This window comes from Cucumis sativus, chromosome 3 (genome assembly GCF_000004075.3).
Source record: "Cucumis sativus cultivar 9930 chromosome 3, Cucumber_9930_V3, whole genome shotgun sequence".
NCBI classification, from domain to species: domain Eukaryota; kingdom Viridiplantae; phylum Streptophyta; class Magnoliopsida; order Cucurbitales; family Cucurbitaceae; genus Cucumis; species Cucumis sativus.
This window is the reverse complement of record NC_026657.2, coordinates 22,173,953-22,196,516: the sequence shown is the minus strand read 5'-3', so window position 1 is coordinate 22,196,516 and position 22,564 is coordinate 22,173,953. Positions and strand designations below refer to the sequence as shown.

The following is a 22,564-nucleotide window of genomic DNA, read 5'->3' as shown; positions in this document are numbered from 1 at the left end:
GCCAAATCTCAACACCTAATGTTCCACTAACAATTAGTGGAACTTAGTGGGCTAGGTGTCTATATCTCATATAGCCACATATCCAACTAAGAGTTAGTGGGATTATCCAACAAAATGTTGGATTTTCCCACCAACTTAGTCCAAGGGTAAAATGGTCATTAGATATTTCTAGTCAAAAGTCAAACTTTGACTTTTCTTAGTCAAAAGTCAATCTTTTGACTTTTTACCATTTTGTCCGCCTTGACTAATTCCAACCTCCCGAACATGAATCCGCATTCATTTTTCCAAAATTCAAATCACATTTGAATATAAGGCCGGTCAAAGTTTGACTTTTCAAAGTCAAAAGTCAACATTTTGACTTTTTACTATTTTGACCAATTCCATCAATTCCGAGCTTCTTAGTATGAATCCGCATTCATAATTATAGTATGTAAAACATAAAGCTCTATTTCTAATTAGAAGATCGACGACTATATCACTATATTTGTCGGTTTCCCTTTCTTCTCCCAATTCGAACAATTCGACTTATTTCATCACTGTTCTAAGTTTAATCCATATGAGCTAGCAGAGGAACCTAATGGACCTATAGATCATGGGCTCCAACGATTCAAGATTAACTAGCTAAACTCTTTTAAACCGAGTTAATCAACATTCGTTAACTAACGGGTCATTCCACTAAAGTCCCGTAGTTGCACTCCCCTCACTATAGATATATTTGTGTCCATTTGATAAAACCATAATCAGTAAGTTAATCCTTCACAGGTTGCTCGTAACCTTGGCTGGGTCAAAATACCGTTTTACCCCCAAGATTACATCTTGCTCCTTAAGTCCCACTAATCCACTATTGAACAATTGGTTTAAGGTTCAACCTATAAACTTAATCCCTCTCGGGCCGATGAGAGGGTGAGGCCCCTTGTTCAAGACTTGGATTCAGTGCTTAAGAGAACAACCTATCTACTAACCCTAAAGCGGGTAGGAGTGAATTCCATCTTGTACCCTATGTTCGGCTATCCACCCGATCTTACCCCTGAAATGGGAGGCTTATTGGGCCAACGCTGATGAGCTGCCCTCACCTATGCAGATATAAGGATAATCTCGTGTGAACAGGAGTTCATAGTTAACTCAGGATTAAGACTAAGTTACCTAGGTCATCAATAATTGAGATAGTTAGTTTTAAATAGTAAACGGTGTTATAACGTAAAAAAGACTAATTTATGGTTCAATCTTATGTAAACATTTTACATAGGATGCCCCCACTTTCATGTCTCTACATGAACTATTAGGATCACCTCGTTTGTACTACAAAGTGGGCCGCATCCATAGTTTCTCTAAATAAGGCGTCCAACCTTTATTTCATATACTATAGACTATTTAGGTTATATACTCGAACTTGATCCACGTTTATGTTTACACATAAAGTTCAAGTTTATTTAAAAATAGCCTTGGAACTTAGTTTTATTGGATTTAAGATTATAATATTTAATTTCTCAATAACAACTTTATTGAACAGAATATGATTTTACAAACTACGAGTTTTAGAACAAAAAATTCCAACAAACTCCCACTTGGACTAAAATTCCCAGTGGTATGAGAGATGTGGTGTGAGAGAATATATATGAAACTAGGGCACTTGGCCAATACAAAGTTCCCCCTTATTTTTCTCCCTTTACTTTGATTTTCAAAAGCTTGCAACTTTTTAAGTGGGGGTGGGCAATAGCTTGCATGTTTAGTCTAAACTTGGGGTTCAAATTTTGCCCAAATTTCTAAATTTCTAAAAAAAATTTCCTTACAATAAGGAGCATTATACCTTATTAGCTTACTTAGATCTTGCATAAAAAGCATGACTAGCAACCCTTGACCACTAAACTTGGGTTTGTGATGTAAAATTTTGAATGTTGATGATTATATGTGCTGAAATTTGAGCATAAGCTGCCGTCTTTTTTGGTTTACGTCCCTTTTTAGCGATATCTTATTGAGATGTTAGCGATATCTCGTTCAGATGTGAATGCATGATTGAGAAAATGGTATGTGTGTTGTGAATGCTTGATTGCATGGATGCTTTTCTAGCTTTGTCTTCCTTTGTTGCGTTGCTGTGACTTACCTATGATGCGCTTGGTCCAAACCTAGCCTAGATAGAGTTAAAAAAGGATAGGAGGTACTCTTTAGAAATTGAGATGGTTTTAACAAATAACATGAGTTAGGAGCCGTTTGTCTAGCCACAATGAACTAAATCCCTTTAGAAAAGGGTGGACATTAACAAAACTTATTGTCACTTCGAAGGGAGCACTCAAACTTAGAAACTAAGTGTAGAACCATAGAAAGGTTAGTCCACCGGTTCTAGCAAGACCTAGTTACCACATTGCATACCAAACAAAGAATAGAGACACTTGCAAACATAAAACAGTGAAACAATTAAGAGCTAAAAAAACAAACAACATATGCAATATACATAAGAAAAAGCCCATAAAAAAATGAGAGGAAACTTCACTTTTGGCCTAACGAAAACCAGGCCACCTACTCTTAGCGTTCTAGACATAGCATCGAGTTTGATGAGGGCTTTGAAAAGAGAAGGAATCCTCCCCGTTCCACACTAGGGGGAAAATGAGGCTTGTTGTCACTCCAGAAGGGAGCAGTCAAACTTAGCATTGAGTTTGACGAGGGCTTTGAAAAGAGGAGGAATCCTCCCCGTTCCATAGTAGGGGGAAAACGAGGCTTGTTGTCACTCCGAAGGGAGCAGTCAAACTTAGAAACTAAGTCTATAACCATAGAAAGGTTAGCCCACCGGTTCTAGCAAGACCTAGTTACCACATTGCATACCAAACAAAGAATAGAGAGACTTGCAAACATAAAACAGTGAAACAATTAAGAGCTAAAAAAAACAAACAACATATGCAATATACATAAGAAAAAGCCCATAAAAAAATGAGAGGAAACTTCACTATTCTTGACTAAAGTAGCGATAACTAAGTGCTATAAAGAATAAGCAGTTATTCTAGAGATACCATCTAGTGAAGATTGTCTTGGTTCAAAGGAGGAATAATCAACTACCCTTCGGAGAAGGTTGTTCTAAACCTTTGAAATATTGTTGCAAAATACAAATAATGAAAGGGTACATTATTAGTAATTGCTAAATTAGATTGAATATTTTTTATGATTATAGTTTTTTCCTAAAAAGAATATGTTTGTTTTTCAGCATGAATAGCTCAATAGTTCAACTTTTAGCTTCCGAAAAACTTAATGGCGATAATTATGCGGCTTGGAAATCAAATCTTAACACAATACTAGTGGTTGACGATTTAAGATTTGTCTTAACTGAGGAATGTCCTCAAAACCCTGCCTCTAATGCTAACCGAACTAGTCGGGATGCATATGATCGATGGATAAAAGCTAATGAAAAAGCCCGTGTCTACATTCTTGCCAGCATGTCTGATGTATTGGCAAAGAAACATGAATCCTTAGCCACGGCTAAAGAGATTATGGATTCATTAAGGGGAATGTTTGGGCAACCAGAATGGTCCTTAAGACACGAGGCAGTCAAATACATTTACACTAAGCGTATGAAGGAAGGGACCTCTGTTAGAGAACATGTTCTGGACATGATGATGCACTTCAACATCGCTGAAGTGAATGGTGGTCCCATCGAAGAGGTTAATCAAGTTAGTTTTATCTTAGAGTCTCTTCCGAAGAGCTTCATTCCATTCCAAACGAATGCGTCTTTGAACAAGATAGAATTTAACTTGACAACCCTTCTGAATGAACTCCAGCGATTCCAAAACCTTACTATGGGTAAAGGAAAACAAGTGGAAGCAAATGTTGCTACCACAAAAAGAAAATTTATAAGAGGATCGTCCTCTAAAACCAAAGCTGGACCCTCAAAACCTAATGCTCAAATAAAAAAGAAGGGAAAGGGAAAGACTCCCAAACAGAACAAGGGTAAGAAAGGTGCAGAAAAAGGTAAGTGTTACCATTGTGGCCAAAACGGGCACTGGTTAAGAAACTGCCCAAAATACCTTGCAGAAAAAAAGGCAGAGAAGGAAACACAAGGTAAATATGATTTACTAGTTGTAGAAACATGTTTAGTGGAATATGAAAATTGTACCTGGATACTAGATTCAGGAGCCACTAAACCATATTTGCTTCTCATTTCAGGAAAATAGTTCTTGGAAAAAGCTTTCAGAAGGCGAGATCACTCTCAAGGTTGGAACAGGAGAGATGGTCTCAGCTTCAGCAGTGGGAGATTTAAAGTTGTTTTTTAGAGATAGATATGTCATACTTAAGAATGTCTTATATGTACCTCAAATGAAAAGAAATTTAATATCTATCTCTTGTATTTTGGAACAAATGTATAGAATATCTTTTGAAATTAATGAAGCGTTCGTTTTCTATAAAGGTATTCTAGTTTGTTCTGCTATACTTGAAGACAACTTATATAAGTTAAGACCAACCAGAGCAAATTTTGTCTTAAATACTGAAATATTCAGAACAGCTGAAACTCAGAATAAAAGACAAAAAGTTTCTTCTAATGCCTATTTATGGCACTTAAGACTTGGTCACATAAATCTCAATAGGATTGGGAGATTAGTTAAAAGTGGGCTTCTAAGTCAGTTAGAAAATAATACTTTACCTCCTTGTGAATCTTGTCTTGAAGGAAAAATGACCAAGAGATCTTTTACTGGAAAGTCTAAGAGCTAAAAGGACCCTTAGAGCTCGTACATTCGGACCTTTGTGGACCAATGAATGTCAAAGCTCGAGGTGGATATGAATATTTCATTAGCTTCATTGATGATTATTCAAGGTATGGTCATATTTACCTAATACATCATAAGTCTAATAGTCTTGAAAAGTTCAAAGAATATAAGGCTGAAGTAGAAAACGAATTAGGTAAAACAATAAAAATACTTCGATCAGATCGAGGTGGAGAGTATATGGACTTACGATTCCGAGACTATTTAATAGAAAATGGAATCCAGTCACAACTCTCTGCACCTAGTACACCTCAACAGAACGGTGTATCAGAAAGAAGAAACCGGACCTTGTTAGACATGGTTCGCTCTATGATGAGTTTTTCTCAGATGCCAGATTCTTTTTGGGGATATGCTTTAGAAACAGCTGTTTATATTTTGAATAATGTTCCCTCTAAAAGTGTTTCAGAAACACCTTATGAGCTATGGAAAGGGCGTAAAGGAAGTTTACGTCATTTTAGAATTTGGGGTTGTCCAGCACACGTGTTGGTACAAAATCCTAAGAAATTGGAACATCGTTCAAAATTATGCTTTTTATTTTAATTCTTTTTCATAGGTTATCCAAAAGAATCAAGAGGTGGTTTGTTTTATGATCCTCAAGAAAATAAAATATTTGTGTCAACAAATGCCACATTCTTAGAGGAAGACCACATCAGGGATCATCAACCTCGTAGTAAACTAGTATTAAAAGAAATTTCCCAAAAAGTGCTTATAGATAAACCTAGTTCATCCACTAAGGTAGTTGATAAGACTAGGAAATCTGGTCAATCACATCCTTCTCAACAGTTGAGAGAGCCTCGACGTAGTGGGAGGGTTGTTCATCAGCCTGATCGCTATTTGGGTTTAATTGAAACTCAAGTCGTCATACCTGACGATGGCATAGAGGATCCATTAACCTATAAACAGGCAATGAAAGATGTAGATCGTGACCAATGGATCAAAGCCATGGACCTCGAAATGGAGTCTATGTACTTTAATTCTGTCTGGACTCTAGTAGATCAACCAAATGACGTAAAACCTATTGGTTGTAAATGGATCTACAAGAGAAAACGAGACCATGCCGGTAAAGTACAGACTTTCAAGGCTCGACTTGTGGCAAAGGGTTATACCAGAGAGAGGGAGTAGACTATGAGGAAACTTTCTCTCCCGTTGCCATGTTAAAGTCAATTAGAATACTCTTATCCATCGCCACTTTTTATGATTATGAAATTTGGCAGATGGATGTCAAGACAGCTTTTTTGAACGGTAATCTTGAAGAGAGTATCTATATGTCTCAACCAGAGGGGTTTATAGAACAAGATCAAGAACAAAAGGTTTGTAAGCTTAAAAAATCCATTTATGGATTAAAACAAGCTTCTAGATCCTGGAATATAAGATTTGATACTGCGATCAAATCTTATGGCTTTGAACAAAATGTTGACGAGCCTTGTGTTTACAAAAGGTCGTCAATTCCATTATAGCATTTTTAGTCTTATATGTAGATGATATTCTACTTATTGGAAATGACGTAGGATATCTTACTGATATCAAGAAATGGCTAGCTATGCAATTTCAAATGAAAGATTTGGGAGATGCACAATACGTTCTCGGAATCCAAATTGTTCGAAACCGTAAGAACAAAACACTAGCCATGTCTCAAGCATCTTACATAGACAAAATGTTGTCTAGATATAAAATGCAGAATTCCAAAAAAAAGGTCTGTTGCCGTATAGATATGGAATTCATTCGTCAAAGGAACAATGTCCTAAGACACCTCAAGAAGTTGAGGATATGAGAAATATTCCCTATGCTTCCGCTGTTGGAAGTTTAATGTATGCAATGTTATGTACTAGACCTGACATTTGCTACTCAGTAGGGATGGTCAGTAGGTATCAATCCAATCATGGACGTGATCACTGGACAGCCGTTAAAAACATTCTATATCTTACGACTACATGCTCATGTATCGTACAAAGGATCTGATCCTTACTGGATACACTGATTCAGATTTCCAAACTGATAAAGATGTTAGAAAGTCTACATCAGGATCAGTATTTACTCTAAATGGAGGAGCAGTAGTTTGGAGAAGCATAAAGCAAACTTGTATAGCTGATCATTTTACAAAAGCCCTCACGGCTAAAGTGTTTGAGGGTCACCTACACAGTTTAGGTCTACGATGTTTGTAAACTAGGACAAGTGGGAGACTTATTGGCCATGTGCCCTAGTTTTATATTCTCTCACACCACATCTCTCATACCACTAGGACAAGTGGGAGACTTATTGGTCTTCTAATTAGAAATAGAGCTTTATGTTTTACATACTATAAGTATGAATGCGGATTAATACTAAGAAGCTTGGAATTGATGAAATTGGTCAAAAATAGTAAAAAGTCAAAATGTTGACTTTTGACTTTGAAAAGTCAAACTTTGACCGGCCTTATATTCAAATGTGATTTGAATTTTGGAAAAATGAATGTGGATTCATGATCGGGAGGTTGGAATTAGTCAAGACGGACAAAATGGTAAAAAGTCAAAAGTTTGATTTTTGACTAGAAATATCTAATGACCATTTTACCCTTGGACTAAGTTAGTGGGAAAATCCAACATTTTGTTGGATAATCCCACGAACTCTTAGTGGGATATGTGGCTATATGAGATATAGACACCTAGCCCACTAAGTTCTACTAATTGTTAGTGAAACATTAGGTGTTGAGATTTGGCAAATGAATTGCATGCATTTTTGCATGTAATTAGGTTATAAATAGAGGTGTTTTCAAATGTTGAAGAACTTTTTTGCCTCTTTTATCATTTTCATCATCTCAACAAAAGAAAAAAAAACCTTCCAATCTCATTTTATCTCCATTACTTTCTACACCAAAATTGGGTCCCACAACCCGGTTCTTTGTCTAGAGGATAGCAGTTGAGTACTAGTGGTGGTCTCGGTTAGAATTGGTAAGAAGATATCAAACCTTTTGAAAGCTTCAAAGGTAATATTTCTTAAAACCCTAATTTGATTAGTTTATGGTTACATGTTAATTGTGGCAATTAGGGTAGAAATTCGATTCTTTTTCCGTTGTGCATGACTTAGTTCTATCACTTTCACACTGAATGTTGAATAAAAGGATTTTTACCTATGAAGAGTGATGATGTAGGCTATGTGTTGAATCACTATAAACTTCATCTTGTTCACTTTTCTCATCTCTTCATCTATAAACTTCATCCATTAAGAAACCCCCTTTCGAAACATTTTTTTTCTTCTTCCTTACTCTCTCGGTGAACCATGCAACAAAAGAAATACAAAGAAAGGAAAGTGATGACATCTTGCAAATATATTGAAAAGGTGAGAGAAAAGTAAAGGGCAAAAAGGTAAATCTACATTTAATTTTCCCAAAATTACCCTCGTCTCAAGACTGCTTTTACAAAGAAAGAAAAACTTTTTGCTTCTTCTTTTTTCAAGAAATAAGCCCTTAATAACCATTTTATTGGATATAATATGATTTTAAATTTCAAACTACGTGTTTTAGGACATAAAATCTAACAATTCCAACTCCCTTTAGTTGTTCTAACTCCAAGTACTATCTAAAGAATTTAGAATCTACGACTACAGACGACAATCATCTTGGAGGGAAATCACACATCAATATACGATATATGTAAATTGACAATAAAGATCTAAAACAAAATTGGTATAATTAGAGCTAGACATATGTAGTAGATACATTGTAAGAGAGAGAAATTTTATGCCGGTGAATTTCACCTTTTTAAGTTTATATTTTTATAAGTGTGCTTGCAAATTCATATTAGTGTTGCCATATTTAAAATTAATTGAATTAACTTTGCCGTTTATCCAAGCATCATTTCAAAAATTATCTCCCAAGTTTTAAACAACAGGATTTAATATCATTTAATTTCTTCAAATATTCTTATTTTCTGAAGATAAATGAGGAATATAATATGTTGAAACAATTTAATTTAGATTATAAAAATGACCATCAACCCTAAATTTTAATAAGTTTTAGCCCCTAAAGTTTAAATTTGTTTTAAAGCAAACTTTTCCATACAAGTGGCATAGTGGACAGCTAATAATAGTGATGCACGTGGCAAAGTGAAAGGATTGAATTACACTCATAGATCACTTTATGACTATGATTCAATCCTACTCTTAACATTGCAAAAATAGTCATTTAATTTTAACGTTTTATCATTAAAATTGTTTTAAAACCAACTATTTATTACACTCATATATCAGTTTATGACTATGATTCAATCACTCTTAACATTGCAAAAATAGTCATTTAATTTTAATTTTTTATCATTAAAATTGTTTTAAAACCAACTATTTATTAGCTTTAGGATTGAGGGTACAGCATAATTTTTTTACACGTGTTTAACCAATTAATATGTATTTTTGTTATTTCATGTTGTAATTTTTTTTCTATTTAAAATTATTCTATGTAGTATAAATATTTTCGCGTTTTGTTCTATTTTTGAAAAAAAAAACCACACACATGTATAATACAATGATAAAATAAATTATATATATAGCACAAAATTTAGTAACATACTAAATACACACGGTTACCATTGTGAGCACTTCTTCCCAAATTTCTCAAATTAAAAGTTATCACTAATAGTTTTTTTTTTTAGAAATGACTAGCTTCACACATTTCTGATTTTCTCACATTGAAAGCTATGACTAATAACAACTATAAATGATAGCCACTGATAGTTACCATTAAGTGTTATCACTAAGAGCGACAATTAGTGAATATCACATATAGTTACTATAAGTTGTTGTCACCAATAACTATTATAAACTATTATCACCGATGGCTGTTATGAGTTGCTATCTTTGATAATTAATGATATCAATGATAATTTTTCATTTACCACCATTACAAGTGCTTCTTCTTGAGTTTTTTAAAATTGAAAGCTATCATTTGTAGCAATTATCAGTGATAGCAATTTATAGTTGCTGCTGTCAATGATAGATGTTATTAGTGATAACTTTCGATTTGAGAAATATGTTATCAGTTGCTATTATTGATAGCAACTATTAGTGATAACTTCTATTAGATAGTCACGTAATGGTAAACTTAACATTATAAAAAAAAATTAAATTCACTGATCAATGTTTGTTATTTTTATAAATATTTTATGGTTGTGCAAATTTTTTAGTTTATTTACTAAATTGTGGTCTTTGCTATAGTTTTCATAAATTAAAGCTACCAAATAATTTATTTTCTTTGCAATATACGTATCAATCTATGCATAAATAAACTTTTGATTTTTAAAATTTTTAAATTGTTATACTTTCAAATCTATTATAATAAATTCTAATACATTTATTGTTAATATTTTTTTGAAAAAGTATCTATCTGTTCCCTTTGTTTTAGATATAATTTCTATTTAGTTTTTTTTTTTTGTTTCCAAATGTAACATTTTTATAGTTGAGATTTCAATAATACTCCATTAAACTTAAAACAAATATATATATATATGAAAAATTGTTAAAAAAGAAGTAAAATAGATGAAATATTTAGGATGTGTAATAGATTTTGGTGTGTTTTAGTTGGTTTTTTCTGTTTGATCGTAAACAGTTTCTTTTTATGTATATATATTTTTAAAAACCTTTTTCTTGTTGGAGTATTTTAAAAAATATAACCCCGCGTCCAAATATTTACACGATATAGAACCATTTCGAAAACGGAAAAAACCCACATGTCCACGATAGAAAATACCAAAAATGTTCGTTATTAATTGACACATGATTGTTAATTAGCACCCAGTGCAAGTAATATATTTGATAAACGATTGTCTAGATTTGACTATTTTTTGATACATGATTGTTTAGATTTGATCATTTAGATTTAGCTACACAAATCTAAACGATTATTTTTTAAGATTTTTTGGTACACGATCGTTTAGATTTGATTGTTTAAATATTTAGGTATCCAAATCTAAACAATTTTCTTTCAAGATTTTGTTTGTACACAATTCTTTAGATTCAATTATTTTTTGTATACCATCATTTAGATTTAAATCTAAACAGGTTTTTTAAAAGAGTTTTTGGTACAAGATCGTTTAGATTCAACTACCCAAATCTAAACGATTTTTTTAAGATTCATCGTCTAGATTTGTCTACTCAATATTACAATGTTTTTTTTCATGATTTTTCATATTTGGCACACGATCTTGAACAATTAAATAAAAATTTGAATTTTTTTATAAAAAAAATAGATCTTTTATATTTGGTATACAATTTTGAACCAAATAAGAGTTTGAAAAAATTGCAAAAGTAGAAGAGAAAATGACAATGGAAAGGAAAAGAAAAATTGCAGAAGAAAGATGGAAAGAAAGGGCAAACCTAAAATATTTTTAAAAAATAGTCGACTTCATGTACTTTTTTTTATTTTGTTACACGCGTTGTAAATATTTTGGTGTTTTGTTATATTTATGAAAATTAACTTTTTTTTTTCGTTTTTTTTTCATATTTTTCATTTATTTTAGTTTAATTTACATAAATGTAACAAAACCTCTACATATTTATGACCCGTATAATAAAATAAAAAAAGTCCATGAAGTCCGATTATTTTTTCATAAATTCCATTTATTATTATGTATTTTTCCCCTTTTTCTTTTTCTTTTTTTTCGATTTATTTATCTTCTCTTCTAGATTTATCTTGATAGTCCTGACCGTTAAGAAAAGATCCCTTATTTTGTAGACACATATGCAAAAATAGTAAAATACGTAAGTTTTTGGGTTGGGGCGATTCTTGACGATAAAACCTTCAAGAAAAGCATTGCTTGATGGACAATACATACAAAAAATACATTATTATTTGATGAGCATTGCCCATCAAGAACTCATGGAAAAACAATTTGGTTTGCCTTGATGGGCAAAGAATTAATTTTGTTGATGAGCCCATTTTACAAAAACGACTCTTCCTCTATGAGCATTGACCATCAAGGAAAACCTTTCTTAATGGTAATGAACTCTTAAAGAAATTAAGTAAGTAATTTATTTTTCAAATTGTTTTTCTTGATAGACAACCACAATCAAGTACCTTCCTTGATGGGCAAAAATATAAAGTTAATATTAATATTTATATTAATTGTTTCACTTTCTTTTTGTCATATATATTTTGTTATTTTATTGTAATTTTTCTATACATGTTTTTGTTTGTGGAAATTTATTTTTGTTGATGGTGATGGAAAATTTTAACCCAATTCATTTTGTTTTCAATTCTCTAAGTGACTTTTGCAAAAATAGCAAAAAAAATTATGATAATAAAGTCAATGTCAAAACATTTTCTAAATTTGCAAAAGTAGCAAATTTAAAAGCAATAATCCTCTGATAGTCTTATGATAACTGTCTGATATTCATTTGATAACCGTCTGATATGATTAATTACTTATCATAGCTGTCATATTTGCAATATGCAAAAAATAGGTGTTATGAGTTGTTTTTTTTGTTATCTGATGCAATATTTTCCAAAAAAGAAAAACTATGGCATGAACCAATCATAAAGAAATAATAATAATAATTAAGAAAATAAAGAAAAGAGATAACGTGAGGTAAGCGTCCATCTCTCACGTTTACCCTAGTGTTTTTTCAATTTTGTTTTTTAAAAAATATTCAAGTTTGTCGGCAATATCTCGACATCTCTTCGAAGTTTGATATTTTAAGTTGCAATAATTTTAACAACGGTTGCAATAGAGTTGATTGCAACAATTACTTATAGCGTTTAAAAATGTCACAATAAATTGTTGCAAATGGACTATTATTGTACTGATTTATAATTGATGTTTCAATTGAAAATTAATAATAATAATTATTCAATACGTTTTATAATGAGATCTTTTAAAAAATATAACAAAGCGACAAAATATTTACACGACATACAACAATTTCGAAAACAAAAAAAACTCACGGGCCTACAATGGAAAATACCAAAAAATGTCCCGTGATTGATTGACATCCAACTCGCCTAATATATTTGGGAAACAAAAATTTAGATTTGACTATTTTTCCCTATACGATAATTTAGATTTGGGTCAAATTTAAACGATTTTTTTCAAGATTTTTTTGGTACGCGATCGTTTATATTTGGTACACGGTCGTTTAATTTAATCGTTTAAATTTGGGTAGCCAAATCTCAACAATTTATTTTCAAGATTTTTTTATACACTATCATTTATATTTGGTTATTATTTTTTGTACAAGATCGTTTACATTTGTTATATTACTAAATAGAGGTATTTGTATTAATTTGTGTGGGGAATGACTATCATTGTATTGATTTATAATTGATGTTTTAATTGGAAATTAATAATAATTATTATTTAATATATTTTATAATTCTAATAATTATTCTTTTTCTATATAGATTTGAACTAAGGACTACTTGTCCATGGGACACCCAAGTTTTGGAAGGAGTGGAGAGATAGGTAAATATAGGTTTGTCAATATCTCTACACTTTCACATGCCGCTACTATCTATTAGGCATGGGGACTAAAATAATAATAATATATAATGATTATTAGAATTATAAAACGTTAAGTTTCATAAAAATAATAAACCAGTAAAATATTTACGGTCCATGTAACAAAATGAAAAGATCCACAACACCGATCATTTTCTTTAAAAAAAAATTATGGGTTTACCCTTTCTTATCATCGTCTTTCTTTTCTTCTCTTCTGCGATATTTTTTATTTTCATCGTCTTTTTATCTTCTTCTGCAATTTTTTTAAATATTTCCATTTGCCATTCTTTTTCATATCTTTCTTCTGCAATTTTTTTTCCTTCTCATCGTCTTTTTCTCTTCATCTGTAATTTTTTTTTTCAAATTGTTATTTGGCTCAAGATCATGCTATTTTTTCAAACTGTTATTTAGTTTTTTAAGATCGTGAAAAAAAATTATTGGAGTATTTGATTGCCAACGTTTTAAAAAATATTATATCGTATATGCCACTCATTAGTTGCAGCAGTTTCTTTTATGGATTAAGTATATATTTATACTTTGTAATTTTATTTTTCTAGTAAAAAATTTGATATTAACAATCAATTGTTAGTAGTCATGACGATCAAGCATCGATATCAATGATCAAGACGACCACCTGCCGATGTAAAGACGATCAATGGTCACCGATTGATGGTAAAGACGGTCAATGATCGTTTGTTGATGGTGAAGATTGTCAATGATCACCAACTATAGAGATGATTGGTTGGTAGTCAACTGTCATGAAAATCAATCATCAAAAGTCATGACATTTGGTCATTGACCATCATTAATATCGTTTGTGAATAGGTACGACAATCGATCATTAATGATGATAATGGTTGGTCGTTGACAATCATGATGTTTGTCTGACAAGAGTAACATTTGATTTCCCTTTTGTGTATAAATGAAGATATGATAAGTGAGGAAGGTCTAAATGCAAGTATACACGGTGAAGAAGTGATAATTCCTAGATATTCCCAAGTGTCGAAGCTCCACAAGGAGTAGTTTGAAATTATTTTGCAAAACACCAATTTTGGTGATGAGTGTGTTTCAAGGATAACCCAAACTTGTAAGGGTAGTAGTGCCTCAACATTCCTAGCAATGCAAAACAGCTAATGAGATCACATCAATCATGACTAACATAACTTGGTCAGAATGTATCTCTGTATAATAATCCTTTGGATCATTTGACTTGGCTCCCAGTGCTTAACTTCCACTTTCCATAGTTAACTAATTCATGCATGCATTTTATTGAAAAATTCTTTATCCCTAAAGTGAGTCAACTTTTTCTATTCCTAGGTTGTAAGACGTCCTATGCTGTTGTAATGAAATCATGATGTCCCTTAGCCTTCTCAGCACTTAGATTCTGCTTTGATGCATGCTAAACTAAATGTCCAATTCAATTTAGCATTTTTTTAAACATAATTCTTTAGAGAGGTAAACAGTGTAAACATGTCGTGCAGTGTATTCAATCTACTATGTTGTACCAAAGGAAGTTTCCACTCTAGTGAACCACCAATTAAACTTAACACATGCTAGATTGTGAAAATGACCACAAATTGTTCAAACCATGATTAACAACCCGTCTATGAAAAATCAATAATCAGTTATTAGTAAGATTAAACCATGAAGTACAACTTAAATAGTACATTCTGAGCCCAAAAATCATTTTAAATTTGTCCCTACGTAACATCTCTTATTACTTTAATTTTGTTTAGGTGTACCGGATTTAGGGTGTGCGATGTGATTTCATGATCTATCATATAGTAGTCATTTATTAGAATATATGTTGGGTTATAAACTCAATTCATTTTTTCAATAATAATATGCATTATCTAATGTATTATACGTTATAACAATATAAAATAATAATTATATAACTTTTTAGGTTAAATTACAAATTTGGTCCTCATAATTTTAAAATAATAGAATTTAGTCTTTATAGTTTACTAAAATTTAGTCATTTTGGTTTGATAAATCATATAAAGTAGTGTCGCTTGTATGGACTATTTATGAAGGTTTTCAAATCATAAAGATGATATATGAGGTTTTATCAAAACTATAGGTTAAACTCCAACTTTCTTCAAACGATAGAAACTAAATTGCAATTTAATCAATTTTGTAAACATAAATTATATTCATAAATAAATGGATTTTTTTTTTAAATATAATAAATCGACGAAAAATTTACACTATATAGAACAATTTTGAAAACAAAAAAAAAGCCCACACATGCTCACAATGAGTTATACCAAAAATGTCCAAGTCAACACGCAATTAATCGGCCACACGCAGTGTGTGTAATTTTTCTTTTAAACAATCATGATACGCGATTGTGTAAGAAATTATACACGATTGTGTAGGTAGTATCAACATCGACCACACACGCACTTGAAAGGATCATGATACGCGATTATGCAAGTATACACGATCCTGTAGTTATTTTTAACGATGGAAAAAATTTTCTAATCTAAACGGTTGTGTTGACCATGTTAAACGCTTGTGTTGAATAAGTAAGTGATCGTTTAGATCATGTCAAAGTGATATTTAAATGATGTTGACATTGTGGAAGAGGAGTACTTGTAAGAAAGAAAGAGAAGATGAAGAAAGAAAGAAAAAGAAGATTAAAAAAAAAATGAACTGAAAAAATGTGAAATAGATGATGAATAAATCACAAATAATAGAAAAGAGAAGTAACCAATTGTTGAAATGTGGTTTAAATTTAATTATGTTGTCTAAAAATTCTTAAAAAGAAACTCGGGAGGGTTTGTGTTGGGGGGAAGGAAATTGTTATAAGGTATTCCCACCTAGTGGATCTGATAAACACTATGGGTAACAAAATCAAATTAGAGAAACTTTTAATCGCTGGATGGAGCAGTGCCGCATTCCTCTTTCAAACCTCCATTGAACCATTCTCTCCTCCGCCCACCCTCTTCTTCTAAACACTATTATTATTCATTTCAGAGAGAGGAGAGAGTATCCCTCATCCATCAACATGATTGCTCGAACTCTATTCACTGCTTTCAAGACATCCATTCTTCCATCCTCTTCCTCCCAATTGCTCCCCTCTTCTCCTCCTCACCTTGTCGATCTGTATGCTCTTCTCTCCTTTCTTTCATTTCCGTTTCATCATTTTTCATTTCTCTCCAACATTTTGCTATGGAATTGTAGGTCACCACCTTGGTTTTGGCGGAACACGATTCCGGTTCCATCAATGCCGCTTCCCTTAGCGCTATAGCGGCTGCCGCTTCCCTTAGCGCTATAGCGGCTGCCGCTTCCTTGAGCACTCACACTTCCATTTCCCTCCTCTTGGCGGGCTCTGGGCCTTCGCTTCATCAAGCTGCTCAACATGCTGCCTCTTGCCACCCATCTATTTCTCAGGTATTATCATTTACTCTCTATCTATCGCCTTTTACATGGAGATTCGACCGCCCAACATTTTTTCTTCACATATTCTTTTTTTTTTTTTTTTTTTTTTATGCATTACCTCCTAGAATTAGTCCAAATTCCAGGAATTTTATGGTGGTTGTTGCTTTGTTCTATTCTCATTCGAACATTTGATGAGTTATAACCTTCGTCCTATGCCATCTTTTTAGAATCAAGATAGAGTAATTAGAGTGATCTGTGTTCTTCGTCGTTTCCTTATTACTGATATCGGAGGTTAAATGTTATTTAGGTGCTTGTTGCTGATTCTGATAAATTTACATACCCCTTGGCAGAACCTTGGGCTCAGTTAGTCCAATTGGTTCAACAGAAGAATGGGTTTTCTCATGTAATTGCGGCTTCAGGTTCTTTTGGGAAAAACATTCTTCCACGCGCTGCCGCTCTTTTAGATGTTTCTCCGGTTACGGATGTCGTAGCTATATCTGAATCTCGACAATTTGTGAGGTTTATCCTGTTTTTTAGACTTAAATCCTTGATTATATTGACATTTATGCAACTTTGTGAACTGTTTTAAGTACCTACAGTCTACATTAATCCTAACAAATGTGTTTCCCACTAATTTAACCTTCCTTGTGTATGTAGAAAAACATAATTTTCACTGCTGATGTTGTTTATGGTGGAGAACTTCATTCAGTGGAGAAATACTTAAATTCTCTAATCCTTGTTTTTCAACATTCCAATTTCCATGTTTTGTTTTGTTTTTTTTTTTATTTTCGAACCTCAGTTTGCATTTTTTTGTATGCCAATTTCGTCTTGTGACTATGATGGAGCACTTAAATTGTCCATGTCCTAATTTTTAGTTAAGTACATTCTAAATTGATGTGCAATAGTTTTTTTCCTTACAAAAGAAGAAGGATGACTGACAATACAATTTGGAACTCATAATAGGCCCATATATGCTGGCAATGCGCTTTGTACAGTTAGATACACAGGAGCTGACCCTTGTATGTTGACCATAAGATCTACATCATTCCCAGTGCCTGCAAGATCTGTTGAGTTGGCATCAAATAAGTCCGCTATATCTCAGGTTGATCTCTCAATGCTTGGTGGAGGTAAGCCTACAGCCTACTTTTCCATCTCCAATAATTCTCCACACTCTAGAAAAAGGAAGCCATAATAACATCAAGAATTGAATGCTTCTGCTTATTTGATTAACCCAAGTTAGTTTTGATGATTGTTCCATCCTATTAAGGGAACACTTTCCATAGTACTTCTCTGGATCATTTTAATTTCTGTTATATTACTTTAGTGGCCTGCCAAAGGATTAGGACATGTAATTAGGTCTAATGAGTGATACTTGGTTTAGGTCTAATGAGTGATATCAATCTTTCAGATTCTATTGGAAAATCTAGATACGTAAAGCAAACATCTCCGGAAGCAGAACGTCCTGATCTTGCAAATGCACGTGTTGTTGTCACTGGAGGACGTGGTTTGAAAACCGCTGAGAACTTCAAAATGATTGAGAAGCTTGCCGAGAAACTTGGTGCTGCAGGTTGATTCAGTTTGAATTTTTGAATTGAACTTCAAGTTGTTTTTCCTTCTGCATCGCCTTCATCATTTATTTTAATTTTTTCTCTGGTTATAAAATATTGATTGTCAAATTTCCTAAAAATATCATGGAACTTGGGGGCACACGGAGCCTATTAATGAGAACAGAAAACATTAGATCTCAAAACACTTTGCATAGAGTACTGTTTTCTATTTATTCTACAGTATCAAAGTAATCAATTTTGTCAACACACAAATAATGAATATGTTGCTTTCTTCATTCTCTAATCCTATAACCTAATTTGATGTTTCTTCTCTTATTTGTTTAGTTGGTGCCACACGTGCTGCTGTTGATGCTGGATTTGTTCCCAATGACCTTCAGGTAATTGCCTTCTTGGTGCTTTTCCTTCCAAGTTGAGAGTATTATTACATCTGAATTTTGTAATTGTAGTTTGCCTAATCCAAATTAACCATCATGGGTTGGTCTATAATGAAAAAGGAGACAAAGTCTCAATAAATTGGCAAAATGTCATGGATTCAATCTACGGTGATCAGCTATTTTGGAATTAATTTCCTATGAGTTTTTTTGACACCAAAATATTGTAGGATCATACAGGTTGTCTTGTTAGATTAGTCATAGTACGTGAGCTTGGATACTCACGGATATAGAAAAAAGTTAGTGTACCTAATCCAAATTAAAAGTGAACATTGAAGTTACTAAGTTAGGCATTTCACTGGAACTTGACTGAAGGGAAGGTGAACTTTTAGATCACCCCACCCACCAGAAGTTCAAAGAGAAATAAAATTAAAAAAAAAAAACTAAAACAAAAAAATTGTCCAATTCCTTCTCTCTTGCCCTTTCTTTTCCTTTGTAATTCTTTTTGTGGAAAATATACTTGGTATGTGCAAATATTTTATATGGATAGTGCCATAACACATATTAACGTGGGTTGAATTTATCCATAGTTTTTTATTCTTTTATCGAGTGCAAATTTCTTCGATGATTCCTAGTTAAAACTCTTGTGTATATCAGGTTGGACAAACTGGTAAAATTGTAGCACCAAAACTATATATGGCTTTTGGTGTATCAGGAGCCATTCAACATTTGGCAGGAATCAGAGATTCTAAGGTTATTGTGGCTGTGAATAAAGATGCAGATGCACCAATTTTTAAGGTCAGCTCCCCCTCCCCTAAAACACACACACAGAAAAAGGAAAAAAATCACTGTTAGTTTAGGCCACAGGGCGAACTTGGATGCTTAAGGTCATGTTTGAAGTGGTAAAATCAGTCTTAGTCTTGTCGTGTTCAAATTCAACATCCTCTTATTTATTCCGAATCAGTACGACTAGATTATAAGTATTTCAAAACGTAGTGTAAGTTTATGCATTGTTAGATTTCATATAAATGTATCCGAGGTTGGTCTGACCGCTGTTTTTACATTCCAATGAATTAATTGTCTCTAATATGCAGGTTGCTGACTATGGAGTCGTTGGGGATCTGTTTGAGGTTATACCCAAGTTGCTTGAAAAGCTTCCTGAAAGTAAGTAACCTTATCACTAACTGTATTGTGCGGGAACGAGTTCAAAGGGCATTCCATTATCTGAGTATTTGGGTCATTTATATTAAATACAAACAAAAAGGAATGTTACTTTGAGAAAATCAAACCCCTCACCACGAAATCTTTAAATTAAGGATGTAAATATTCAAAGGAAATAAAAATATACATCTTTCCAAATATATGGATGTAGCCTCTATTGAGAATGTGTGATGTGAAAGTATAATGAACTTGGTGTATTGATCCTTTAAATTTTCGTATTCTTTTTTAGTTAGAAAAATAATCCTTGAGGCTTTGTTTGCTAATCATATATATAGACAATACCTTAAAACATCTTTTTAAAAATGTTTTCATAATCCAATTTGAGAATTAAGAAAGTTGTTTTTAAAAACTTGTTTTTGTTTGTGATGTGAAATTATGGTAAGAAAATTGGAGACAAAATAGTTATTGAACAAGTGTTTGTTTTTCAGTTTAATAAGAGTCTGTTTGATAACGTTTCTATTTATTTTTGTCTTTGTTTCTTCTCTGTTTTTCATTTTCTGTTTCTTTTGAAAATAAAAGTAAGACTGTGTAAGGATAACTTTCATATTTCCTGTTTCTTGTTTTTTTGCAACAATAATATATATGTTCCACATTGAACATAAAAAGTATTTTATCAAAAGATTATGTCATCATATGAATTTTAGGACATCTAAAATAGAATAATAGACTTATATTATATCATTTATATGTTCTTCAAATTGGATCGACATTGTTATCCCAACTCAAGTTATTTGTCTTGACATTGTTATCCCAACTCAAGTTATTTGTCTTAAATAATGTTGAGTCGAATTCAATTTAATTGTTGAATTCAATTTAATTATGTAATTATGTAAATATCATGGTTGGAAAATATTAAAGTCATGCTAAATGTTTTAGTGGGAAAATGGTTAAATTCTACTTGGTTTTCGGTAAAGAAATTCTACTAGATATCAGATCATATATTAAAGATATTGAAACTAAAATAATACATAAACATGCATATTGCAAAAATTTAAAAATATAACAAAGAAATAAATATTTACATGCTATAAAATAATTTTGAAAACGGAAAAGTTTACCCATCCACAATAAAAAATACCAAAAAGGTCTTGTGATTAAATAATATCAAGTGACCGTAGTATATTTCTAAAACTATTATTTAGATTTGGCTATTATTTGGTTATTCTTCGTATATGATCGTTTATATTTGATCCAAGATTGTTTGGTTTAGATTTGGCTATTGTATGTACATTTAGATTTGCAATTTTTTTCAAATTTCTTTGTACATGATCGATTCAATATTTAATTTTTTTTCACTATCTTTTTGCACGACCTTCTATATTTGGAACAATTAAATAACAGTTGGAAAAAAAAACTACAGAAGAAGAAGAGGAAAAGATGATGTAAAGAAAAAAAACAAGAAGAACAAACCTAAAATATATATTAAAAAAAAACACGTAGTTGCAAATTTAGCAATTAGATTCAAAATAATTGAGTATATAACATTTAAAAAAATTGCAAACATAGCAAAATTTGTCAAATTCTATAAATGATAGAAATCTATCCTTGATAGATCATGTTGCAAATATTGGTCTATCGGGATAGTTTTGCTATATTTGCATTTTTTTTTAAAATGTTGCTATATCCTTAATGATTATTCCTAAAATAGTCAGCTATGGGATAATTGTTATGCTTTGTAGATATATATATATATTTGAAGTTCATTGTATTTTCTTCTTCAAACTACAGGTTGACATGATTGTCTTGACAGATGGAAGTCGTATTCTTGGCCTTGGTGACCTTGGAGTTCAGGGAATAGGAATACCTATAGGAAAGCTGGATATGTATGTTGCTGCTGCTGGCATAAACCCTCAAAGAGTATGTTTTTCTTAGACAAGCTCAACACCCTCCCTTCATCAAATGGTTGTTTATCCAACTTGATTTCAATCAGTTGTGGCTATTGTTTTAATTGTTTATAGGATTGCCTGCATTCAGATTGTTTTATCTTCTCATGTTGGGTAACTTCCAAACAATTTTTTAAGCGAAGGGTGGATAATAGCTCGCTTGTTTAGTCTAAACTTGGGTGATTTCAAATTTTGCTCAAATTTCAAAATTTTTCAAAAGTTTTTCATTACAATAATGAGCATCATAGCTTCTTAGATCTTGCATAAAAGGCATGACTGTCAACCCTTGAGCACTAAGCTTGGGTTTGTGACGTGTGATTCTGAATTTTGACGAGTATATGTACTGAAATTTGAGAATAAGCTTATGTCCTTTTTGTGTTTGCTAACTTTCAACTAATACTCTCAGTATATTATCTTTGTGCTTATGTGATAGATTTGTTATGCACTGTAGTGATGTGGGGTGTTTCCTTATTTTCTGCATCTTAACTACCTTATTTTCTGCATCTTAACTACCTTATTTTCTGCATCTTAAATACCTTATTTTCTGCATCTTAATTGGTACTGAAATTTTGTTTATTTCAGTGAAAGAGGCACTATCGGCAATGACATGTACATGTGATTTTAAGCAAGAACCAGGAGAGTGAGAGTTTACTGTGCCGTGTTTAGAATTTGCTGATATCTTTTTCCCGTTCAAGCAAGTATTCCTGATAGTGGGGGTAACTCTCAAGTCTGTTGTCTTTTCTTCATGAAATTTGTTGACTATCTAAGAATACTAATATCATTTAATGGTGACATTTTTTTAGCAACTTTTCTTAACCCCACTTTCTGAATTTCATTAAGTTTACTCTTGTTTAATTGACAGATTCTTCCAGTAATGCTAGATATTGGTTCTAACAACGAGAAGTTACTTAATGATCCTCTTTGTAA

At 32.2% G+C, this 22,564-nt stretch overlaps 2 protein-coding genes across 2 annotated transcripts in view; both read left to right on the top strand.

The window, feature by feature from the left end:
* The window catches only part of LOC116402692, a 90,751-nt gene that overhangs the window by 2,089 nt on the left and 66,098 nt on the right, over positions 1–22,564 (top strand). The gene's annotated exons all lie outside the window — the stretch shown is intronic.
* Positions 16,091–22,564, top strand: part of LOC116402444 (electron transfer flavoprotein subunit alpha, mitochondrial-like) — a gene marked incomplete at its 5' end in the record, with an annotated part of 28,729 nt that continues 22,255 nt past the window's right edge. The window contains 11 exons of the mRNA XM_031881691.1: positions 16,091–16,318; positions 16,397–16,606; positions 16,902–17,113; positions 17,558–17,721; positions 18,003–18,161; positions 18,487–18,539; positions 19,191–19,331; positions 19,628–19,697; positions 21,505–21,611; positions 22,220–22,353; positions 22,500–22,560. Coding sequence (XP_031737551.1) covers positions 16,091–16,318; positions 16,397–16,606; positions 16,902–17,113; positions 17,558–17,721; positions 18,003–18,161; positions 18,487–18,539; positions 19,191–19,331; positions 19,628–19,697; positions 21,505–21,611; positions 22,220–22,222 — 1,347 coding nt within the window. The remainder of the gene's footprint in view (positions 16,319–16,396; positions 16,607–16,901; positions 17,114–17,557; positions 17,722–18,002; positions 18,162–18,486; positions 18,540–19,190; positions 19,332–19,627; positions 19,698–21,504; positions 21,612–22,219; positions 22,354–22,499; positions 22,561–22,564) is intronic.